Source organism: Neomonachus schauinslandi, chromosome 4 (assembly GCF_002201575.2).
Source record: "Neomonachus schauinslandi chromosome 4, ASM220157v2, whole genome shotgun sequence".
Taxonomy (NCBI): domain Eukaryota; kingdom Metazoa; phylum Chordata; class Mammalia; order Carnivora; family Phocidae; genus Neomonachus; species Neomonachus schauinslandi.
Genome location: NC_058406.1, coordinates 33,192,865 through 33,210,569, shown reverse-complemented (window position 1 = coordinate 33,210,569; position 17,705 = coordinate 33,192,865). Strand labels below are relative to the sequence as shown.

General features: G+C 57.0%; 2 protein-coding genes across 2 annotated transcripts in view; one reads left to right on the top strand and one right to left on the bottom strand.

Moving 5' to 3' along the window:
- Positions 1-3,218: 3,218 nt before the first annotated feature.
- On the top strand, positions 3,219-5,902 carry HYI (hydroxypyruvate isomerase (putative)). Its single transcript, XM_021683813.2, has 8 exons — positions 3,219-3,451; positions 3,539-3,650; positions 4,640-4,754; positions 4,958-5,036; positions 5,127-5,176; positions 5,290-5,359; positions 5,484-5,618; positions 5,741-5,902. The coding sequence occupies exons 1-8, from the start codon at positions 3,253-3,255 to the stop codon at positions 5,812-5,814; spliced, it is 834 nt and encodes a 277-aa protein (XP_021539488.1). The 5' UTR covers positions 3,219-3,252; the 3' UTR covers positions 5,815-5,902.
- A 152-nt stretch (positions 5,903-6,054) lies between these two features.
- Positions 6,055-17,705, bottom strand: part of SZT2 (SZT2 subunit of KICSTOR complex) — a 50,355-nt gene continuing 38,704 nt past the window's right edge. Inside the window, 20 exon segments of the mRNA XM_021684249.2 lie at positions 6,055-6,791; positions 6,928-6,996; positions 8,597-8,713; positions 8,843-8,926; positions 8,928-9,249; positions 9,359-9,481; positions 9,631-9,784; positions 10,172-10,385; positions 12,851-12,925; positions 13,008-13,088; positions 13,237-13,327; positions 15,341-15,540; positions 15,665-15,790; positions 15,878-15,957; positions 16,054-16,321; positions 16,525-16,701; positions 16,775-16,875; positions 16,977-17,107; positions 17,231-17,363; positions 17,455-17,552. Coding sequence (XP_021539924.1) covers positions 6,648-6,791; positions 6,928-6,996; positions 8,597-8,713; positions 8,843-8,926; positions 8,928-9,249; positions 9,359-9,481; positions 9,631-9,784; positions 10,172-10,385; positions 12,851-12,925; positions 13,008-13,088; positions 13,237-13,327; positions 15,341-15,540; positions 15,665-15,790; positions 15,878-15,957; positions 16,054-16,321; positions 16,525-16,701; positions 16,775-16,875; positions 16,977-17,107; positions 17,231-17,363; positions 17,455-17,552 — 2,788 coding nt within the window. The 3' untranslated portion in view covers positions 6,055-6,647.

Genomic DNA, 17,705 nt, shown 5'->3' with positions numbered 1-17,705 from the left:
TCTTTCCTTAAAAGTTAAATGCAAAGGGGCACCTGGGTGGCTCAGTCGTTAGGCGTCTGCCTTCGGCTCAGGTCATGATCCCGGAGTCCTGGGATTGAGCCCCACATTGGGCTCCCTGCTGAGCGGGGAGCCCGCTTCTCCCTCTCCCTCGCTCCCCCTGCTTGTGTTCCTGCTCTCGCTATCTCTCTCTCTGTCAAATAAATGAATAAAATCTTAAAAAAAAAAGTTAAATGCAAAGAATCAAGATTTGGAATAATAACTTAGTGTAATGCCTATGTTGCAAAGTGGTATATGGTAGAAAGTCAAACAGTGAGTAAAGAAAATAATTTCTGAGGTGCCTGGGTGGCTCAGTTGGTTAAACGACTGCCTTCGGCTCAGGTCATGATCCTGGAGTCCCGGGATCGAGTCCCACATCCGGCTCCCTGCTCAGCAGGGAGTCTGCTTCTCCCTCTGACCCTCCTCCCTCTCATGCTCTCTGTCTCTCATTCTCTCTCGCGCAAATAAATAAAATCTTAAAAAAAAAAAATATATATAGAAAAAAAAAAAAGAAAATAATTTCTGGGGTACCTGGCTGCTCAGTTGGTGGAGTATGCGACTCTTGATCTTGGGGTCGTGAGTTCGAGCCCCACATTGGGTGTAGAGATTACTTAAAAATAAAATCTTAAAAAAAAAAGAAAATAATTTTCACGGGCATTGTCCTCCTTTTGCATTTATTTTGATGTATCATATGAAGGTGTTGAAGAAAATTAAGGGGGAAAGTGAGTCATGCCCCTCTAGTTTATATTATACATCATCTTTGCCGCCCTAAAGGGTATACACACAAAGGAGTGGACCCCAGTGGATGGTGGTACTTTTAAAGTCTTAAGTAGAATTTACACACTCAGAGATTTACAATGAAGTGTTAAAAAGGAATTACTTTCGGGATACCTGGGTGGCTCAGTCAGTAGAGCGTCTACTTTCGGCTCAGGTCATGATCCCAGGGTCCTGGGATCGAGCCCCACATCGGGCTCCTTCCTCAGCAGGGAGCCTGCTTCTCCCTCTCCCTCTGCCTGCTGCTCCCCCTGCTTGTGCTCTCTCTCTCTGTCAAATAAATAAAATCTTAAAAAAAAAAAAAAAAGGAATTACTTTCCTTAGATGTTATTCTGCATGGTCAACATTGGACTACAAACATGCTGAAGTTGGGATTGATTAAAATATTAAACTTAGTGAGGTCACATCCTGATTGGACTATACCCAAGAAACACATTTCAGGACAAGTCAAAGTTCCAAGTATAACACCAGCTGCAAAGGGGCAAGAAATCAGGTGATCAGGACTGGCTGGTGGCGGTCTGTTCTTAGAGGCAGAGCTGAAGAAACGGAACTTGCTGGCTGCTTGGACGAACTCTGATGCCCGCCTGGACCCCAGGCGTCTGAGTGGGCCTGCCTTGGGATAGAGGCCAGCAGCGATGGAACAGGCAGTGGAAGTTGGGTGCTCCTAACGTTGCCCTTGGAGCTTCCTTCTGTCAAAGCTAGCACAGAAAACAGACCAAGAGGACTTCCGCTCACGTACTGGTGGAGTATAAACTTGCAATAATTTTGAAAAGCAATTTAGCAGAGCATCAAGACCTTAAACATGTTCCTATTTGCTATGTAATTCCAACCTTAGGAATCTTCCCAATCACTCGGGTTATTGAGGATGAAATACATTCATTCGCATTCTCTCAAGAAACATTAAGAGGCTACAGACACAGAAACCCAGGAAAGTCTAAACATCCCAGCCTGGGAAGTGCACAGACCCGATGTAGTTGTGGGTTTCGCCAGCCCGAGAAACTCTACGGCGAGGTTTCTCAACTTGCTACTTCTACCCCTAGTACTCTAGTGCTTGGTTACCCCGCTGTCTGCGCTAGCATTCCTTTACCGACTTCTGCTCACTTTGTTTCTACAGCCACAATCATTTTTTGGCAAGACTACCTCTTAGTTGACTTTCTCAGTACTTCCTGGTTTGAACTTTGAGAAAGAGAATCTGATTGGCCAGATCATCTTTCCAAACTAGGCAAGTAATGGGTCTTCGGCCAGCAAAGGCATTGGCTGCCCTTGGATCAGATGTCCTCCTGTGGCCCAATCAGCTGGGGATAAGAGGGAACAGCCCACCCATAGCCGCTCAGTGCAGAGACCAGTGGTGAGGCCAGTTTCCCTTATAAAGGACTTTGGGCTGGCAAATACTGTAATGGACATCTCAAAGGAACCTAAGAAAAAAGTTCAGAGATGGAGCCAAGAGGTGCATTACACACACGAATGGCGAATGCACGCACACACGAATGTTGAAAAACCCTAATGACCATCAACAGAGCAGTAGGATAAATTCTGGGCTGCGGGTATGGCACAATGAGTAGCGAATGCAACGACTTTGAGCGATATCGAACACGGGGAAATGTTAACAAAATATTAAATGAAAAAGCAGACCATATAACTGCATGTACAAGTATGATCAGAATTCGCTAAGAAAAAAACCCCTGCTTTTATTTTTTAATCTGTAAGGGAAAGTTAATGGTTAGTGGTGTAATGACTGGTGATTTAAATGTTCTTGATTTCGTCGTGTAGCTTTCAAACGTTGCATAATGAACAGATACTATTTTTATAATGAGGGTAAATACTAAGTATTTGTTAAAGTTCACTTTTAACTGGGTTCTCAGGACGGACCAACTCTCTCTTGCCTTATCTCCGGGCTCTCAGCCCAGGGGACCCCAGCCTCCCCCCCACCCCCGCCCCGTCTACCCTCCCGTGGTTGGAGCGGGGGGGGGGGGGGGCTCTCCCGCCACACCAGGGCCAAGCTCCTCTCGCTCGGTTCTGTCACCTCTCCCACGTTTCCCCTTCTCCAGTCTCGAAAAATGTCACTTTTCTGAACCATCCGCGGTCTTTATCCCACACTACTTTTCTAACCAAAAAAGGCTGGCACAGAGGGCTCTTGGCTCGGCTCACGGCGCCAGCGCGCCCCCAGTCGGGTCGGGCTCCCCAGACGCGCTCTCCCCCGCCGGGCCAAGTCCGGCCCCGCAGCGCCCTCCCCCGGGATCGGCGATTCCCCGCCCGACCCGGCCCCGCAGCGCCCCCCCCCGGGATCGGCGCTCCCCCGCCCGACCCGGCCCCGCAGCGCCCTCCCCCCGGGATCAGCGCTCCCCCGCCGGGCGGGGTCAGGTCCATTCCACGGCGCCCCCGCCTGCTTCCGCCTTCCGGCCGGTCCCGAACTCTGCCCTGCGCGCGTGTCCCCGGCCGGCCATGGCTCCGCTCCGTTTCTCGGCCAACGTGTCGTGGCTGTTCCCCGAGCTCCCCGGGCTCCCCGCGCGGCTCCGGGCGGCCGGCAGCTCGGGCTTCGAGGCCGCGGAGGTGGCCTGGCCGTACGCGGAGCAGCCCGAGGCACTGGCGCGCGCGGCGCGGGAAGCAGGGCTGCGGCTGGTGCTGATCAACACGCCCCCTGGTGCGCCGCGGGGCCGGGGCGGGGGGGGGGGGGGGCGCCGGGAGGCCCGAGGACGCGGGCCTAGGCTGAGGCTCGTTCTCTCCGCAGGAGACCGAGAGAAAGGGGAAATGGGGCTGGGGGCCGTTCCCGGGAGGCAAGCGGCCTTCCGAGAGGGGCTGGAGCGGGCAGTGCTGTACGCCAAGGCTCTGGGCTGTCCCAGGTATCCTACCCTCTCCTCCACCTCCTCCCCATCCTGCCCTGTCCCCTCCAAGACCCTGCCCCACGTCTGGGGTCTGGAAGAACGGAACGCCAGGTTGGAAAGGTTTGGGAGTCAGCACACGGGCCCTTTCCCACTCCGCCAGCCCCGGTCCTTTGTAAATTGCCTTTTGTGTTTTTATTTGTCCTGTGTTATTCTCAGTTGGCTACTCTTTCATGCTGGGATCCAGTGCCAGGAGCTGCCTGGCTAGGGAGATAGCAAAGTAAACCTACGGAGTGATCCATTGGAGGAAGGGTCAGTTTATGGCACCTGTCTGGGATCAGAGGAAGCTTCTTACAGGTAGTGATGTTGAGCTGGGTCTCAAAGGAATGAACAGGCATTTGCTTGATGTAAGGAGCACTGGAGGCGAGGATGCAGCAGCCAGAGACAAGAGAAGGCTTGGGGTGCTCAGCAGAGTTCCTGAGGCTGGAGATGTGGCCCTTTGCAGCTAGGTGTGGCCAAGAAAGATCAGGAGGTGGCAGCAGGAGGTGGAAGAGGCACAGTGGGGCTGATCAAATAAATGTCAGACCCCACTGAGGGTAAGCGGGCTGAGATGGAACCAGCAACAGGGGTCATTACTGGTGAGTGGTGGGGGCTGAAAGCAGATGGGAAGGCTTTAAGGAACAGATGCAAGGCATGGAGACAGGCAGCTCGAAGTACTTAAGGGAAAGGGTCAAAATACTTGTTAGGAAGAGAGGCTGCCGTGCATGTTTATAGCCCCAGGAGAGGGCCCGCTGGAAAGGAGGGCTAAATGAGAGGTCTCTGCGGTGGGAGGATGGGGTGACCCTCAGAAGGTATCTCAGGCTGACACAGGAGGGCAGGTGACAGCCCAGCCAGCGGGGGGTGGGGGGCTGGGAGGGCAGCTGGAGGCGGCGCACACTGGGAGCCAGAGGAACGAGGGCCCTGCAGTCAGGATGGCCTCCCCAGCCTCCTCCAGTGCCACCTTCCCCCAGGATTCACCTGATGGCTGGCCGGGTACCCCAGGGGGCTGACCGAGCAGCAGTCAGGAGTGAAATGGAGACGGTTTTTCTGGAGAACCTGAGGCACGCAGCTGGGGTTTTGGCCCAGGTGAGACCAAGGACATGCAGACACGCGTACTTACGCGAATGCCTGTGTGTGCGGAGGGGGGCGCACAGTGGGGCGAGCAAATGAGGCACGAGGCCCGGCACTAGCCCAGCTCAGAGGGAACGGTGAGGGGCTTCACCAGTGACTGGCCAAGAGGGGGACGAAACTGGAGCAGAGCTCAGTTCACGGGTCCACCGTGGTGCTAGGAGAGCCTCGTGGGACTGCTGGAGCCCATCAATACCCGCATCACTGACCCCCGGTACTTCCTGGACACCCCCCAGCAGGGTAGGACCGCAGCCCTATGCCCCCCCCAGTCCCCTCTGATTCTTGTGCTCTTCTTGGGTCTCACGGCCCCCTCCCTGGTTTCTCTCCCAGCGGCAGCCATCTTACAGAAGGTTGGAAGACCCAACCTCCAGTTACAGATGGTAGGTGGAAGAAAGGGAGTGCTTCTCAGAAGGCCCGTGTTCCCCACATCTGGGGAGAATGGGGCGGGGGGCCAGGGGGCCTGCAGGGTCTCTGACTAGCGTTCTCTACTCAGGACCTATTCCACTGGCAGATCATGGATGGGAACCTGACAGGAAACATACGGGAGTTCCTGCCCCTCATTGGTGAGGGGTCTTTCTTTGCTCCTTGTCTGCTGGGCTCCCACCCCTTCAACCCCCCGCCCGCTCGCATTTGTCCCTCAGGCCTCAGCTGGAGCCTGGCCCCACACCTGCCCCCATCTGTGTCCAGGGCACGTGCAGGCGGCACAGGTCCCGGACCGGGGGGAGCCTGACAGCCCCGGAGAGCTGAACTTCCCCTATCTATTCCAACTGCTGGAGGATGAAGGCTACAGGGGCTTTGTGGGCTGCGAGTACCGGCCTCAAGGTAAGGGGGGTGCTGGGGCCCCAGGCCGGGCCCTGGGGAAGGGAGCTCTGGAGGGACAGGTATTGGACATGGCTGCTTTTCTCCTCACCGGCTGAGACGCGGCCACCTCCCTCTCTCCCCAGGAGACACAGCAGAGGGCTTGAGTTGGCTTCGTTCATACTGGGATAGGCGGGGCCGCCCACAGGCTGGCCGGTGAGGTCCTGCCCTGCCCACCCCCCCCCCCCCCGCCTCTGTGGGACAGGGCGCCAAGCAGCCTGCATCGCCTCAATTAAAGACCACCTGCTCAACATTTTCCTGTGTGCGTGTGTGTGTGTGATTGGGCGGGTGGGGGACAGTGTCTAACCGCTCGCTCTCCCGGGGCTGCTTCCCTCCTGGTGAGAAGGGACGAGAAGCGACGAGAAAGGATGGACGGCTCACACCCAAGTGCTCCACTCTCCTGTGCACACGGGGGTTTTTGAGCCCACCTCTTCATTTACACACCACAAACCGCAGGTCAGAGAGCTGAAGGACTGGCCTGTGGTCACAGAGGCTTCAGAGGCAGGGCTGACATTGGAACCAAGGTGTCATATCTCAACGGCAATGTCCAGCAATGATGTTCAAGTGGGAAGTGAAGACCAGAGGGCTCAATGTGGGGCTGGGGTGGCTGACGGCAATCCGAGACTTGGAGGCAGCGTTCAGGCAGAGGGGCTCTCGGGGTGAGTGCTTGCCACCTGGTGTGAGTTCCTGGAACTCCACCAGGTGAGCAGGAGGGGGCAGTCCCTTTCTGGAAGGGTCCAGGGGCCTGAAAGGAGACAGGCACCTCAGGGAGTTGCTCTGCCCCTCTGAAGCGCTGGGCCGGTCAGCAGTGGCAAGTGCTCAGGAGGGCAGCTCCCACTGCGAGGCTGGGGCTGCAGACCCCTGAGATCTAGTCACAAAGCTTTTGGTGTCCTTCAGTGTCCGGGCCCAGAAGGGCTGGTCAGTCCTGCTTCGAGTGGGCAATCTTCCAGGCCCCCATGGTTTGAGGAACAGTGACATTCACTGGTCTGGGCCTCAGAGGAGGCGGGTCCAGAGGGTAAAGCAAGCTGTGTTGATGACGGACTCAAGGTGGTGGTAGGTGGAGACCAGCTGGGCAGGGGGGCTCTCGCTGTCCTGGGGCTGTACTGGGAAGGGCTCTCGGAAAACCACTGTCAAAGACTGTGGGGAACATGGCAGGGGTGCAGTGGTGAGAGGGGGGGGGGGAGGCAGGGGGAGCAGGGCTCCCCAACCTCAGCAGGCTCCAGGGGGGAGCCTCCCACTAGGCTGACACAAAGCCCCTCACCCCTGTTCTCACCGTCTTTCCCAAGTGGGAATCCAGAAACACCAGCACAAAACAGTCCGTGAACTTCTGATTCAGTACAACCTGCAGTGAAAGACAAAGTGACATGGGGAGTGAGGTCTGTGTCACCTGAGGCGGCATTCACCTTCCTTGAGGGCATTCTGGAAGTAGGACCGGTGTGAGGAAGGCCTGTTTCCATCGCCACACCTGAGCCCACCTGCATTCCGGTCGCCCAGGACCTTGTCTCTAAACTGAACCTCAGTCCTCATCCTCGCTGGCTCCCCGGCAGCCCGACCGGCCTCATCACAATGAGGGGGAGGCGCCCGACTGGAAGGTTTCAGAACTTGTCTATCTAGAGGCCCCGTACAAAGCTAGCACACTGAATCTCATCAGTGACGGAGAGTTCTCTACCCTTGGCACAACCCCTCCTTGCCTCCTGTCCTGAGTCTTGTATCTCTTTGACCTCCCCTGGGACTGTCCCCCTATGTCTGACTGTCCCTTTGCTCAGCTCTGTGATCTCTTCCAGATGATTCCTTCTACTCCCAGGCTTCAGTGACCACCTGTTCACATAGATGCTGCCCAGGTCTCTCTCTCTCTCCTGGGCTCCGGTCCATAAACCTTCTAGAGTGTGGTCCTGGGAGGGCCTCATGGACCTCCGACCCAACTCCTCACCCTTCCCCCAAAGCCACTCCTGCTTCAGTGCTCCCACCACCCGCAGGAGCACCCCCATCTGCTCAACCCCCTTGCACAACTGCAGCCTTACCACCTCAGCATGCCAGGATGCCCCTTCACACCCTGAAGGTGGCCTTCCCCCCAAGCAGTGCTGCGGGACCCCTCCCTATGGGCCAACGCCTACTTTTTTGGGAGTCTTCTTCTGAACGCCGCCTCCCCACAACCACCACTCTCATCAGGCCCACTCTTCAGTCTCTCAGCCCCCATGCTCTCTGGCCACCACCTGAGCCTTTTTCCCTCTACCTGGCCCAGGTAGTGCTTAGCCTCTCACGTGCACCTGGGGATTGGGCTAGAAGGCATGTGCTGAGTCAGCGGGTCGGGGCTGGGGCCCAAGAGTCTGCATTTTGGCACACTCCCAGGTGCTGCCGCCGCTGGGGTAAAAACCACACTGGGTAACGAGGCTTTAAAGCCACAGAGGTCCTTCTTGGGATTCCAGCCCCTAAGACCAACCACTGATGAGGTTTCAGAGCTTGGCCCTCTGGATCTCTAGCCAAAGGTCTGTGTTTTTTTTGTGAGCTTATTTTTATTTATATATATTTTTAAAGATTTTATTTATTTATTTGGCAGAGAGAGACAGAGAGAGAACACAAGTAGGGGGAGTGGGAGAGGGAGAAGCAGGCTTCCCGCCGAGCAGGGAGCCCTATGTGGGGCTCGCTCGATCCCAGGACCTTGGGATCATGACCTGAGCCGAAGGCAGACGCTTAACAACTGAGCCACCCAGGTGTCCCTTTCTGTGAGCTTTTAAGGTCAGAGCTCTAGGTTGTTCTCACAATTCCTATGTCGAGGCTTGCTGCTCAGTGCTTGAAGGGTTTCACATGGACCCCGTTCCATCTAGGCCTCCCACCAAAGCAGGCCTCATTTAGTTGGGCTGGGGCTCCTTCAGGGACCGTTATCTCTCTGATGAGGACTTTGGCTACATCTCCCCTTTCAGAGGAGGCTCAAAGAGACTTACCAGGTATTGAGTTCCCAAGTCTGGGCTCTGGAAATGGCGACAGCTCTGAGGAAAGCGGCTTAGGAGAACCTTGATCAGGCTCTGGTACCAGGAAACCGTCATAGACAGGAAGCAGTCCTAGGGGAAGGTCCATGGGGCTGGATCTGCTGTCTCAGAGCCACCTGAGATCTCTGCACTGTCTCCCCCGGCTGCTGCTAGAATCCCTAGTATCCAAACCAGCCCCTTCTAGAACCCACAGCCACTTACCAGCTGGGGGTCAATGTCCCCAATGGATTTGGCATGGACTGCTTCCAGGAGTTCCTCCAGCTCCGCCAGGGCCAGGCGCCCCCCCCAGCCGTAGCCGGTCAGGCCCCGGAGGCTCCAGCAAGAAGAGGCGCTTCCAGAGGGTGTCCCGACGGCAGTGCCCTCCAGCCAGCCGGACCAGCTGAGCCAGCCGTGCCCGTGCCACCCCCACCTCTGCAGCCAGTGGGGGGAACAGGGGAGCTGGTCCAGGGGCCAGACCAAGCCCCGAGGCCTCCCCAGGACTACCAGCTGAGCTCCCAGGAGCTTCTGGCTCAGGGGGTAGTTTGGGTGGCTTCCGGAACCGGCGCATGTCCGCGGTGAGTCTGGGGAAGAGCTCTCGTTGGCTGGTGAGCACCACGAAGAACTGCAGCCTGGGGTGGGGAAGGGGTAGGAATGTGGTGATCAGAGCAGGAGACACAGAGAGCAAGGGTACGGGAGAGGCTGGGCAACGAGCACATTTGAGGCGGGGGATCCGCTGACCGCAGAACGTGCCGCTCGGCTTCTCCTTGCTCTTCAAAGGGTGCAGCACAGTGACACACCAGCAGAGACACATCGAAATCGTCCTGGTGACGAAGCCCCTCCGAGTCCAGGTAGGAACCGGAGCTGTACAGTGTGGGTGGGGAAGATGCCAATCCCGAGGTTCTAATGAAGCCAGGGGCTTGAGAAAACACCAGTCTCCCTACTGCCCGGATGGCCCTGACCTCAGCTCTGCCAGAGCACATGCTGGTGCCCCCCTCCCCCCACCACTTCACCTGTGCCACGCCGATACCAGGGCATATTCGTTATGTTCTGGGCCTCCTGGCCGGGCCATCCGCAATGGCTTCATGTGGTAGGAGCCGGCATGGTCAGCTACGTAGTTGTACAGCTGGTGGGCAGCGATGAGTGGTGTGGAGAGCTCCAGTGTCCCTGAGGGGCAAGTTACAGGAGACGCTGAGCCTGCGACAGACATACTGAATAGGTGGGACAGGGGGACGGACGTTCCTAAGGCTCTGATTGACAGGTGGACTGGCTCTGTTTTTCTGGGGGACTCCTAAGGTCTTGTCGAACATCGAGATGGGCCCAAAGTGGCTCAGAACAGACAGACTGAGGGCAGGATCTAAACTCTGATAGGAAACAGGGTGAAGAACTTAAGATACAAACCAGAGACACGGGAACATGGTCCAAGTGACATTAAGGTGATTAACAATACGGGACAGGAGGTGAGGAGGTCTGGTGTAGGAAGTAGTCCCACTGGCCCTGGTTTGACGCCCTGTGGTCTATCTCTGGTTCACTGGCCTACCCTTGAGCACCGACCTTGGTAAATGTGATTGCGGCCGAAGTGGGGCCCGTCGGGGTGGTGGGCCAGGAAGTGCCGCAGGAAGGTGGTCAGGTGGTAGCCGTGCCGCAGCACTAGGTGGGCGCCCAGAACGTGCTGGTGCACGAGGCGCAGGTGGAAGTCGTAGCTGAACGAGTGCACGTGCATCAGGTCCCGCACCTTGTCGCATTCCTCCGTGAACAGCATGGACAGCTTGGGGGGGGAGGTGGGCGGGGACCGGGTCAGGGCCCGGCAGGCCACCCGGCACATTCCCGTTTCTCTCCCTCTTCCACGGGAAGAGCAAGTTCAAGGGGAACCCTGTTGCTGTGGGCCCAGGGGAACCCCCTTCTGCCGGAATGACTTCTGTGGGAAGCCCTCCTCAGTGTATCCCCTTTTTCATACAGCACTATCATTCTGTTTATGTGGAACTACGACCGTTTTGATAGAGGGGCCTTTTTACCCCAGATTCTGCTAAAGTCTGCCACAGATCCACTGATGCAAAACATACTTGGTTAGTACCTGCCCGGTACCGTTTGAGGCGCTGGGGATACACTGGGGGAAGAGCAAACCCTGCCTTCAAGGAGTGTACGTTCTAGCAGTGGGCAGATAGGACGGCCAACGTTAGGCCACAGAAACGAGTATGTAGGACGTCAGAAGATGGTGTTATGGAAAATCTAGTGAAGTGCCACGGTTTTATGCTGGTGGCCAGGGGAGGCCAGGCATGGTGGAACGTATACATTAGGAAGTCTTTCCTGGCTCCTCCCATTTCTCCAGCTTGACCTTCCCATCAGACTACCTGCTCTTCCCAGTACATCATATGTTCTCTTCACACTTTTGTACCTGCTTGTTCTCTCTGCCTGGAATGCTGCTCTCCCCGCTCCCCAAATCTGGCTAGCTCCTACTCGTTCGTAAAGTGTCCTCTGGGACATCCTGCCAGGGCTAGGCCAGGGTGGGCCTCCTCTAATTGATCTGTGAATGAATGAATGAACCATGGATGGAGGAAGAGAGGCAGACAGAAACACGGAGCTGGTGCTTTCCTGGTGGAAGTCACCGTCACTGAGAGTGTGTTAGCGGCTGGATCCATGGCGCTGGGCTGGCAGGATCTACGGGCCCAAGCCCTTGGAAGCACTGGGAGCAGGAGTTATTAGGAAAGGAAAGAACTGGCTGTTGAAGAAGCGACAGCCTTGGGGTCAGAGCAGCTGTCTGGCCTTAACTGAGTCACAATGTCTCGGTTTCAGCTCCCTCATCCACACGGAGATAAAGCAGAGGTCTTTGCAAAGCTAGAGAACGTGTGGTAAACTGAAGGGCCCACGGATTATGATTATCATGAGCACGAGAGTGGGAAGGGCTCAGGATTCCTCGTGGAGGAGGGGAAGAGGAAGAGAGGAAAGCCGGGGGGACATAATTCAGGCTCAGGGACATCGCTGACTTCATGTCGGGGATGGCTCATGATGGTGCACGTTAGCTGAGGGCTCCCGGCCACAGACCTAGATTTCAGCCCCAGTCCTACTCCCGACTGGCATGTTGCAGGGAACACATACTTAACCTCCATGCAGGTAGGTCCCCTACATGTACAGCAGGAGGAAAACTCTCTTCTACGCTGAGTATGCATACTCTGCACTTAATAACAATGGCAACAGTTTAGCAATTTAGCAATCTATGTAGGGTCAGCAATTACACAAGCAGGGGCAGGGAGAGCCAAGCTCGATGGAGATCAGGGGCAGGAAACCACAAGGACTTCAAGAAGCTCGAGAGTGTCATGGGGCTGGGTCTTTCCCACCAGCACGACAGCAAAGTGTGAAAGCATACCTGTCCATCCAGAGCTCCCCCCGGAGCACTCTGGCCCAGGTAGGTTTCCGCACACAAAGTCAGCACGCTTTTCTGGGTCACCTTATCCCATGATGGCTGGACTAGGTGTCCACACTCAAGTCAAAGGCAACCATCCCCAGGCTGGATGTGAGCTATCCAGATAAGAGGAGTCAGGCAGACTAGGCCCGGTCAGATCCTGATCTCAGGAACGAAATGAGAGGCACAAAGAAGGCACAGGCCCTCACGTGATGTGCCTGGTGACCGAAGTGCAGAGGGCTTCAGGTCCCCGACCTCACTCGATCTTGACTCATTCTGTGCACTCCTGGGAGCTGGGCCCTCATGGATACAGAGGCCCTGCCTCGAGGGAGACAGGGACATAAATAACAACCAAGGGCCAGGGGTACGCTGTGTGGCTGGGAACTCTGGTCCTCATTCTAAGTGTTAGTGGCGATCCTGACAAAGCCTGGCTGTCTCCAGCTCTAGATCAGGCCAGGACTGCCCATGGCATCGGCGTACCCATGTGTCAGATTACCCACTATGTTCAAAGGTCCTCACTGGCCATCTCTGGTTATGGATCCACCACGGTGCTGGGCTCCTGTCAGTCCCACGATGAACACAGGACCAGAGCAGGCCACTGTGCTGGACTGCCTTCTGCCTCCAGTGCTACGGTGGAATACAGCTCTGGCCCACTGACAGAGTGAGGCTGATGGGTAGATGACCCAGTCATGGCACCAGAACGGCCACACCTGGCCAGCCCAAGCAATAGATCACCACTGGCCCACACTACCCGTGCATTCCTCTTATTGGCCACGGTGCACTGGGGATGCACTATGTCCGGGACCCCCTATTTCTCTGTCCCCACCACATACCTGAGAGTTGACAGCTTGCCCCATGGGGATTCGGGAACATTCTAGGGCAAACTGTTTGACACAGAAGTAACAGCCCTGGAGAGAGGATGAAGATGAGGTCAGGAGGGCAAGAGACAGGTGGATCCGGCTCTCCCCACTCACTGTTCCTCCCGCTCACCTGAAAAGCCAGCTCCATGAGGATGATGCCCCCGGGCAGTGCCCGCTGCAGGTGGTAGGTGGTGACCGGAGAGCCAGTGCTCTAAAGAAAGGAGAAAGATTAGGGTTCAGGGGCAAGCGTTGGGGATTCACGAGTCTTGAACCAGCAGGGGAGTCCTTTGGGTCAGTGATTCCTGGGTCTGGGGCATCACTGACTGCACTGTCAGGGAAGGTACACGATGATGCGCTACCTTGGGGCTCCCATCAGTCTTGGTTTTAGGGCAGGAAAAGGAGCCGCGACCCTCCGTTCCAAGGATGGCCATGGCCCGCAGCCGGCTGGTGCTGCAGAAAAGAAGAGGGAAGAGGATGAGGCAGGCCAGCAGGGGAAGCAGTCTGGCCAGCAGACCCATAATCACTTTCATGGCCAAGTGTTCTGCAGGACTGGAAACAGGGCGGGAGAGGGAAAGGACCTGCTTGGGGTGCCACGTTGGGTAAGTGGCTGGGACTGGAGTCCAGGTCTAGACCACGGGGCAGCAGGACTCCACAGCAGCTACTGGTCTAAGGGGAAGCTGGAGGGGTGCTTTGTGGGAGGTGGAGAGCAGGCCCCTTTTCACCAGTGAGAGGAGAGGGGTTGGGTTAGGGCATGAGAGGCTGCTGAGACTACGGGGAGACACCGTGAGGGGATGGGAGATATCCCTGTACTGGGGGGAGTGGGGATGGGGGAGAAGGAGAGGCTGATGCACGTCTAAGATTTCAGGAGGAAAATTCAAGGACATGCTTGATGCCCTGGTTAGGTACTTTCTTCTGAGAGGGAAAAGGAATTCTCTTTTGACTGAGGAATGGCAGTTTCAGGGTCCCACAGACCTACTCTACTCAGCGGTTAAGGGGAGAAGAGAAGCAGGGAAGGTACTGTGAACAAGGAAAAGAGCAAGGGCCAGGAGGATGCACTCATTACCTCAGGAGCTATAAACCGCCAGGACTCTTGCTGGCAGTCTGGGGTTGGGGTGGGGTGGGCTGTGTCAAAGCCTCTGGCGAAAAGAAATGTCTCATTTAATCCTCAATGAAATTGGAACAAGACTTAAGCAGTGATTTGTGATGGTTAAAGACCGGTGAGAGAGGAAGGCCTGACTATAAATTTGGCTCCAGAAATGTATTTTTCATCCCAGTGTCTTTTTTTAAAAAATTATTTTATTTCTTTAAAGTAGGCTCTACACCCAGCGTGGAGCCCAACGTGGGGCTTGAATTCATGACCCTGAGATCAAGACCTGAGTTGAGATCAAGAGTCGGATACCCAACTGACTGAGCCACCCAGGTGCCCCCAGTGTCTTTTGTTTTAAAAAGGAATCCAGACTTTTGGGAATAGCTTCAAACTGAATGGAAAGTATGGAAACTAAAGTCTCTGAGACACTCCTTTAGGGGGACTGGTCAGGGCAGCAAGCAGAGCTCCTCCGCAGGCCCTGGTGCCCAGAAATGAGAGGGGCAGGGTCCCAGAGGAACAGGCCTGTCCTCTCTTCCTAATGCCTGGAAGAGGGAGGGAGGCCTGAGAGCTGGACAGCTGGTTTCAGAAACGCTGAAGCATTGGAATTGGCTTTCTGGGCCATGTGGTGTCCCGAGTAAGAAAGTACAACTCGTACGCACAAGTAACTGTGTGCAACACGAAGAGGTACGTTCCCACAGCCACTGGGAAGGGGCTGGGAACACAGAATCTGGAGGCTCAGATATTGAGAGGAACATAAAGCAGGGGCCACAGAAACGGGAATTTGAGATTTGACACAGGACAAGAAAGGTGGTCATAGATGTGTCACTGTGCTCAGGGGAGCTGAAAGGTGGCGACACAGGAGCTGCCTAATTCCCAAGACTCAGACCTGTCACGACTGCCTCAGACCAGGCTGGGGGACAGTGACGCAGGTGGGCCTGGGCAGCGGTCCCTGGTGAGGGAGGCTAACTTGGCGAGGGCAGGGCTTCCTGGGCCACGAACTATGTGAAATACCCAGAGAGGCCCCTGCGGTGATGGGGCCAGGAATCATTAAGCCCCAGATCCAGAAGCCTAGGAGCTTCCTGTGCGCGGATGTACACCAGCCAGTCAGCATGCAAGACGTACGTGGGCGTGAGCCTGTGAGGATGTACATAGCTGTGCGCACACCTGTGTGGCCGTGGGGTTCACAGGATGTGCCCACGGCCTGCGTGGAGGCGGCCCAGACCCTCGTGGATGCGTTCGCCCGGTGGGGTGGACGTGCACAAGGCCCACGTGGTTCAGACGGGGCCCGGGGGAAGAGAGCCAGGGTGTGTGGGGCCTCGCCTGCAGCGGAGGAGGGGAGGAGGAGGGGAGGAGGAGGGGAGGAGGAGGGGGCTCACCTGCGGGCGGGTGAGGGGGGCCGCAGCGGCACGAGCACGAAGCCCATGCTCTGCAGATACTGCACGTACTGCTGCAGGAAAGCCAAGCTCAGCTCCTTCAGCCAAGGCTCCTCTCGGGCTCCTGGCGGAGGTGCATCTGACGATTCGCAGCCTGCGGGGGCCTCCCGGCTCCCAGCCCCTGACTCGGGGCGATGGCGCCGCTGTGGGAGTGGAGATTAAGGCAGGCTCTAGCCTCTGTCAACCACACCACAGGGGTGGAGGAATGGAGAGCACGGCAGGTAAAGGGAGGTCCCATGGGAGCAATCCAGGAGTCTGGAGCCTCACCTGGCCCTCGGGGGCCCCAGGGGTCTCGGGGGGCCCATGCAGCCAGGCAGCTGGGTCGAAGAGCAGGGCCGTTGCACAGTAATGCACCAGGCGGGATGACTGCTTCAGGGTCTCCAGCTCTGCAGCCTGGGGAGATGAGGCGGTGAGCGCTAGAACGGTGGCCAGGGAAGGGTCACAGGATGCTCATGGAGGACACGGGCTCGGGCCACTCACACTGATGGGCATGCTGGCTGGGGCAGAACGCTGCTGCCAGGTCACAAACAGGTTCTCCATCTTCATCTGGCGCTCCAGCTCTGGGGGGTGCAGGCATTAATAACGACCCCCAAGAGCTGTCAACCCTCTCCCTCCCACACTGCACGGACTGCCCCTGCCTGGCCCAGGGCCCTCACCTCTGCGCTCTGCCATCTTGATCTCCAAGAACTGTTGTCCATGGTAGGTGACAGGATCAGGGGGTCTGGACACAGGGCCGAGTGAAGAGCTGGGGCGGGCAGCTGTGATATCCCTCAGGGCCTCATCGAAGGGGAATGTGTCCAGGGGAAGAGGGCCCCCGCCCCGAGAGGATGCACTCAGCCGGCCCTGTTCGCGGCTCAGGGGGGGGCTTGCACTCCGGATGAGGGTCTCTGCTTCCATGGTTGGCAGGAGGAATGGGTTTGGCTCCTGAGAGAGATGGAGTGTCACAATGGGTTCATGGCCTTTGCCTTCACACCCTCTCTCCCACCCCATGGCCTCCTCTCTCAGATGCTCCCTCCCCACTACCTCTGCCCTCAGTCTGTCCCCTCTCCCCTGCTTCTGGACTGGCACTTCCTTGAACTAATCCCTCAGGAACCAGAACTAGAGGAGGGAGCCCGAGCAACGGGCACCTTTTCATCCCGCACCGGGAAGTCCAATTGGCCGTAATGATGGAAGAGCCCAAGCTTCTGGCTGAGGAGGCAGAAGATGAGGTGGGCACGCGAGTTCTGCCACTGCACGAGGCGAACCAGCGCTCGGCCCAACGCCGCTCCCAGGTCTGGAGCCCAGTTGTAGGTCAGCAGCTGCAGCTGGAAGTCAGGGGTCAGGGTCAGTGACATCACTGAACCCCTTCTCCCACCCAGCCCCTGGCCCCCCATCTACCTTCTTGTCCACGACCTCCAGCAGCAAGAACCTCTGCCGGGGAGCACTTCGCCCAGAGCTCCCGTCGCCTCCCGGCTCAAAGCGCTGCACGGCCTTGGCAGCTATAGGGGGAGCGCTCAATTGGGGTCTGGAGGCAGATCCCCTTGAGCCCACTCTGGCCCCGCAGAACTCTGAACTCACCCCCTCTAGGCCATGCCCTCACCCTGCTGGGTTGGTCTCCTCCACTGCAAGAAGTTCCTTCCCAGAAGCAGCAGATGCCGCTCCATTGCCGGGCGTGGCATTGGGCCCAGTTGTCCAAGGGAGCAAGGACTGAAGATCTCTGGCTCTGAACCCCTGGAGGGAGGATGGGAGGCACAGAAAGCAGACCATCCATGCACAGCCCCATTCCGTGGCCATCACCTCCCAGGCCTAGCCCCCACCTGTCCGAGCTCAGCCCCCAGGACACCCCAAACTCACAACTGCTGCTCAAAGACACGGACACTGGTGTCTCCAGCCATGGAGGTGACCAGAGTGGTGAACTCAGAGAGGACAGATGGAAGGAGGAATCGGGACACCATGTGGGTGGAGCTCCTGGACACTGAGGCACAACCTGGAACCGGGGCAGAGAAGTCACGGTGAGGCCGCAGGCTGGGGACCAGGCCATGGGGTTGAGTACAGGGACGAGGGGGCTGGGGTCTCACCAATCTGAACCATAAACTCCATCCAGCGCTGAGTCACACGAGCAAACACAGGCTGCAGGGTCCCCACCTCACCCTCTTCTAGCTGTGTGGTCCTGCGTCTAAAGACGCAGCGGGAGTAAGAGCCTCACCTCCACATGTGACACAAGCCCAACACCCACCTGTGACATCACCCCCCCCGCCCCCGGCATGACGCAACACCACAAGACACACACACACACACACACACACACACACACACACACACACACACA